The 6,988-nt window shown below is 35.4% G+C and overlaps 1 protein-coding gene across 1 annotated transcript in view; it reads right to left on the bottom strand.

Annotated features, from left to right (window-relative positions):
* Positions 1-1,433: 1,433 nt before the first annotated feature.
* LOC119571104 (sphingomyelin phosphodiesterase-like) overlaps positions 1,434-6,988 on the bottom strand; it is a gene marked incomplete at its 5' end in the record, with an annotated part of 5,712 nt that continues 157 nt past the window's right edge. The window contains 10 exon segments of the mRNA XM_037918559.1: positions 1,434-1,536; positions 3,531-3,592; positions 3,594-3,699; positions 4,266-4,457; positions 4,626-4,756; positions 4,759-4,800; positions 6,365-6,442; positions 6,444-6,478; positions 6,732-6,849; positions 6,981-6,988. The exon segment at positions 6,981-6,988 is cut by the window's right edge and continues 157 nt beyond it. Of these exon segments, the coding sequence (XP_037774487.1) occupies positions 1,434-1,536; positions 3,531-3,592; positions 3,594-3,699; positions 4,266-4,457; positions 4,626-4,756; positions 4,759-4,800; positions 6,365-6,442; positions 6,444-6,478; positions 6,732-6,849; positions 6,981-6,988 (875 nt within the window).

Genomic DNA, 6,988 nt, shown 5'->3' with positions numbered 1-6,988 from the left:
TCAAAAGACAAAACAAAAAGTTTTCATGTCGTAAGAACACACATGACACTCTTATGAAGGATCTAACATAAAAAGTTTATTCTTTTGATTTAAAATGCCTATCTACGTTAGTAAATCAAAGCGTAGAAAGAAGCCATCCATTAACGTAAATTAAGAATCTAGGCATAGATCTTAACAAAAAAGTGGATGCTAATAGCGTAATCTTTAACTTTTCAAATAGAGTCCTGACATGAAAAGAAAAGGAAGCATTATCATTAGGCTTGGATTTCTGCCTCCTAAAAAATGGGCTTTGTAAAAAAAAATATATCCCTTTTGAAAGAATGTGTCATCTATTTAAGAGCTGTATGATTTATGAAGACACTTTAATTCAGTTTTTAGGAAAATAGCCTTTATGGCTAACCAGTATCTATGTACAACAAAACCGGGACAACTTATTCATCTGATTTCACTGAACAAGTCCAAACAGTTTTCAAAAATCTTAAGTAAGACGAACATGTTATTACAAAACCTGATAAAGGAAGGGGCGTTGTGTTATTGAACAGAACTGATTACATTGACAAACTCTCTTCTATAATTTCTGGTTCGTCTAAATTCCAACTGTTAAATGTCAACCTGGCCACCCACCTGTTAAAACTAGAGGACAAGCTAAACAGAAATATACGACCTTTAAAAACAATCCTCGATGAAACCATATATCATTCTATCTTTTCAGCTGGTTCTCGTGCTGGCTTTATGTGTGGTCTCCCAAAAGTACACAAACCAGGTTTACCCCTTAGACCAATTATTTCATCTATTGGCACCTTCAGTTGTAACCTGGCAAAATTTCTTGTACAAATCATTCAACCTCTAACATACAACGAATACACGATTTCCAACTCATCGAATTTCGTTATTGAATCAGTCATTTAAGATTTGATGACACCATACCCATGGCTAGTTTTGACGTCGAGTCTTTGTTCATGAATGTACCTCTAGCAGAGACCACACAAACCATCACATACATACTACAGCAGAATTCTTTTCACAATTTGGTTTATAAAACAAACAGTTATTTTCTCTTTTAAATGTTGTCACAAAAGATCCAGTTTTTACTCTTGGCAACCGCCTGTACACTCAGATTGATGGTGTTGTTTTGGGTTCTCCCATTGGCCCGAGTTATGCTAACGCTTTTCTATGTTATCATGAAAGGAAATGGCTACAAGACTGCCCTCTAGAATTTAATCCCTTGTTTTACAAAAGATACAGAGACGATACTTTTCTTGCGTTCAAACACCCATCACATGTACAACTGTTCCTATCCTACCTGAATGACCAACACCGCAACATTAAGTTTACCTGTGAAATTGAAAAAGAAAACCAACTTTCCTTTCATGATACGCTTATCACCAAAGAAAACGGTCGCCCGTACACTACTGTTTACAGAAAACCTACTTTTACTGGTTTGGGAATGCATTATTTGAGTTACCACAAAAGTATAAGGTTAATAGCATATCAACTTTAATTAACAGAGCATATAACATTCGCTCTTCCTGGTCCCTGTTTGATAAAGAAATGAAGTTCTTATAAAATTACTTTGAAACGAATGGCTACCCAAACAGTATTTTCCATAAAACCCTGAGGTCATTCTTAAAAGTTTTGCCAACCTTTAAAAACTTACGTCTGTCCCCAAGCAAACCAAATATATCAAATTACCATATCTCGGACGATTAAGTTATAGCGTTCGAAAACTATTACGTGAGTTACTTAAATATTCGTTCCCCGGAAAAAAATTCAATATAGTTTTTACGAAAAACCCCTACTATCAAAACATATTTAAGGAAGAGAGAGCCTTTTGCTCCTGACCTATGGTCAAACATTGTATATATGTTTAATTGTCATAGCTGTAATACTAGGTAATTGGATCAACAACACGTTGGTTTCAAACAGAATTCTCGAAAATATGGGGAAGTCCATAAGAACAGGGCCCACCTTTGGGCATATTTACAAACACCACACACACACACACACACACACACACACACACACCACACACACACACACACACACACACACACACACACCCATTATGTATGTATACACACATAATATATATAGATAGTAGATAGATAGATAGATAGGGTAGATAGATTAATAGATAGATAGATATAATTTGATAGATAATAATAGATAGCATGTATGGATACGCACATACATACATACATACTTACATACCAACATATACATATATGTTATATGTATAAACTATCTATATATGTTTTTGTATACATATATATATATATATATATATAATGTATATAAAATATATATATACATATGTATATGTGATGTATATGTATATACCGTTCATTTGTGCGTATATATATATATATATATATATATATATATATAATATATATATATATATATATACATATATATACATATATATACATATATATATGCATATAATAATATATATATAATTATATATATATATATATGATATAATATATATAGATATATAATATATATAAAATATATAGACACACACAAACACAACAACACACACACACACCACACACACACAACACACACACACACATATATATATATATATAATATTATATATATATATATATATATATATATATATGTATATAACATACATACATATATATATATATTATATATATATATATATATATATATATATGGTATAAAGTATATAAATAATATATATTGCATGTGTATACATATAAACATAACACACACACACACACACACACACACACACACACACACACACACACACACACACACACACACCACACAAATCTATATATATATATATATATATATATATAGATAGATAGTAGATAGATGATAGATAGATGATGATAGATGTATATATACTATATGTATGATACGTAGATACATACATGCATATACTACATAATTATATACATATATATATTAATATGTATATATATGTTTGTGTATACTAATATATATATATATATATATATATATATATATATATATTATATATAGATATATATAATATAATACACACAGACATATATTTGTATATATACATATATATGTACATGTATATGTATATGTATATGTATATGTATATGTAACTGTATATATGTATATGTATATACACGCTTCATGAGTGTGTATATATATACACACACACACACATGTGTGTGTTATGTATGCATGTATTATAATATATATATATATATATATATATATATATATATATATATATATATATATATTTTTTGTGTGTGTTGTGTGTGTGTGGTGTGTATACGGAGAGGGAGAGAGAGAGGGAGTCACCGTCCGTTAGAATGCACAGTTACCTGTATTGAAATGAAGGAAGGGACAAAGAAGCTCGCATTGCACTTTTCCATTAATAATGAAACTAATGCGTGCAAACGTTGGTGAAAAAATATGGATTGTTATTATTTTTCATCACTGCCTTGCGAGATATACAAGAAACCTTCTCAAAACCTTTTTGATAGTCCCACCATATGCGTTACCTGTGAACAATCCTGTTGTACTGGTGACTCCAGGTCTTGGAGCAGTCGCGGTGGCCGGCGGTGGTGGCTCACCACGTAGGCCTTCTCGCCGGCGTCCTCGGCGCGCTGCAGCTCCTGCGCCATCCAGGCCAGTTCCGCCGCGGGGTCCACGTCGTCGAACAGCAGCCACCTGCGGCAGGAGGGCACGCGGCATGTATCAGTCACCCGCATGTCTGTCTACCTACCAGTCCATCTATCTATCTGTCTTCTCTCTCATATCTGTCTGTCTATCCATCTATCTATCTATCTATCTATCTTCTGTCTACCTATCTATCTATTTATCTACTATCTAATTTATATTACGTCAATAGTAATGACAATGGTATAATAATAACAATAATAATAATAATAATAATAATAATGATAATAATAATGATGATGATAATGATAATGATAAAATAATAATAATAATAATAATGATAATAATAATAATAATAATAATAATAATAATAATAATAGTAATTATAATAATAATAAAATTAATGATGATAATAATAATAATAATAATAATAATAATAATAGTATAATAATATAATAGTAATATAATTATAATATTAATAGTAGTAGTAGTAGTAATGATAGTAATTATGGCTGAACAAGGATGAATTTATGGATATTTTCATCATTACTACCTTATTGACACTCATCCCCCCTTCGCATTCCTTTGGCCTCTGTACCCCGCCGAGCCCAACTCACCAGTTGAAGCTATAGCAGTAATTGGTGTTGATTGAGAGGATCCTGAGCCCTGGCTTGATGAGCGTGGAGTAGAAGGCGGAGTAGGTGACGCTGGCTGCGACGTCCGCCGGCAGCCACGTCGCCCACAGCGCCGAGATCTCGTCGTACAGCCAAGAGATGTCGAATTCGTTCTCGATGTACGGTTGAGGGAAACTGGAAGAATCAGGCCAAATATATCTTACATATATATGCATACAATCGATGTTGAGGGAAACTGCAATGCCGGCTCAGTTAAGGGTTTGCTACGGTCTGACAAAAATTTTCGGAAATAAGTGTTATGTCTGGATCAATATATGGCCATTTGTTATGCAGAATTCTCACGCGTTCACGGGGTGGGACTCGTGGTTGCCGATGGCCGGGAACACAGGAATCCCTGGGAAACTGTCCTTGACCATCTGGATGGCCTGGCGAGTCACGTCCAGGTTGCCCTCGCGGGTCGTGTTCCACAGGTTTTGTGCGGGATCAGGTCGCCCGTCCACACGATGAAGTCGATGTCCTGCGGGGGAAGCGGAGCTCAGACTGTGTGTAGGTCTATTCACAGAAAACGGGCAGGCGCACAGGCACTCACTTTTTATGATTGCTGTTATTATTACTACCATCGTTGTATTACCACCATTCTTCTTCGTCTTTTTCTTCTTATTATTTATCATTATTATTATCATTATTATTATCATTATTGTTATTATTGCTCTCATTGTTGTTACTATCATCATTCTTCTTATTATTAATATTATTATAATGATTATCATAATAGTTATAATGATAATAAATATGATGATAATAATGATAACAATGATAATGATAATGATAATATACTGATAATAATAATAATAATAATGGAAATACTGATAATAATAATAATAATAATGATAATGATGATGATGTGATTATAATAATGGTAACTGTAGTGAATTTCCCGTGGCTTCAGCGGGTCACCCGCAGGTTTTCGGGCCGCCTGTTCCCTGACGTTTACGGACCTGTATAGGAACTCTACGGACTCCTTCGCCCTGCAAAATGACGTGGCTTTGCTGTTTTCCTGTGTTTTTTTTAATAAGAATGAATCTGTGTTTTTATACCCTCCGACTTACCTTTCCCATTGGTCCGTGATCTACTTATACATCTACACTATTTCTACTGCACGTAACACTACTTACTTACTGACCTTATGTTCTATACTTACCTTGTCTTATTATTGCCTTTTTCCCTTCGACTAATTCACCTTTAGTTTTGTTTCTCACTCGTTTTTCTCTTTGTGTTTTCCCGTTTTCCCTCACCGGATCCTTCCTTTCACTTTTTCGTACTTCCTGTCCTTTATTTATTTTATGCGCCCGTTTTTGTATAGTTTTTATTATTCTTTTTATTTTATGTATTTTTAAAACTTGTTTCAAACCCCACCATACACTAATTGATAAATAAAATGAACTGCATTATGGGTAAAAACCTCACCAAGCGCGGGAAGCCCCAGTATAAAAGGTCAAGCCAGGTCGGTCAGAGGGAGAGACGCTGTTTATCTTGGTGACAGACCTTTTGTTTTTTTAGCTGGCTGACTGTGCTTCTCGTGCTGTGGTTACGTTCGAAAGATTTGTGCGAATTAATGTATAATATGGATGCTCTTTTTTATGTTGCCTTTGTAGTCAGCCAGTGATGTCATTTTATTGTTCTTTTTATTGTGACTACGGGATCATCACTTTCAAACCACCCGAGAGTCATCCTCAAAATACGCCAAACCCACATGTACATTACCTGTATTGGTAACACGCTATCAAACTAACATCTTTAACTCTACTGAGTTAAATTATCCACTACAGTAATAATGATAATAATAATGATAATGAATGATATTTATCATTATTATCATAATCATTATGGTTATCATTATTATTATCATTATCATCATTATTACTACTAACTATTGCTACTGTCATTATTATTCTCATCAACATTATCATTATCACTGCAACTACTAATATTTCATCATCATTATTATGGTTATTACTATTACCATCACTGGCAATATCAACATCATCCTGAGTATGTGCCCCTCCCTCCTCGCCAAGTACCTGGTGCGTGTTCGCGATGTGCGAGTACATCTCCTGCAGGAGCCACTTGGGGGCATCGCAGAAGCGGTAGTCGCCCCAAGTGCCCAGCCGCAGCCTCGGGGCGCTCGGGAGGTCCTGCGGAGGAGCACCCGAATGTAAATGCTCCCTGACCACAGTATTTGTTTAACAATATTTGTACTTATCAGAGTGATTATATGTAATACTGGGAGAATGTTCTTTATTGAGCTATAAGATTATTCATGCTTAGACCAATTTCGGCAACAGTTTCTTTACCTCCTACTTTAGTTTTGATTATGTTCCTATCAAGGCTCGAGGCCAGACCCACCCTCTGCCACTGTACATGAGGCGCTGCCCCTCAGCCACTCACCACTCTCCTCCCTGCAGCAGTAGAAGACGTCGTCGCACTCCGCGTTGCTGCCGGGCTTGTAGAATGGATCAAAGTGCGTGTCTGCCAAGTGCAGGACCCGCATCACAGGCGAGCCGGGCTGTCGGGAAAGGGTTATGCGGCTGAGGTTTCATTTAGCCGGCTATTCAGGCGGGTCATGTCACACTTTGTATCGGCCAGTGAAAGGGCTTGAGTGTTTTAACTGAACAGCGTATCGCGAGGCTGCCTAACCTCCGGCA

This window comes from Penaeus monodon, unplaced genomic scaffold, assembly GCF_015228065.2.
Source record: "Penaeus monodon isolate SGIC_2016 unplaced genomic scaffold, NSTDA_Pmon_1 PmonScaffold_510, whole genome shotgun sequence".
Lineage (NCBI taxonomy): Eukaryota > Metazoa > Arthropoda > Malacostraca > Decapoda > Penaeidae > Penaeus > Penaeus monodon.
The sequence above is the reverse complement of the archived record's forward strand: the minus strand, read 5'-3'. Positions and strand labels throughout refer to the sequence as shown.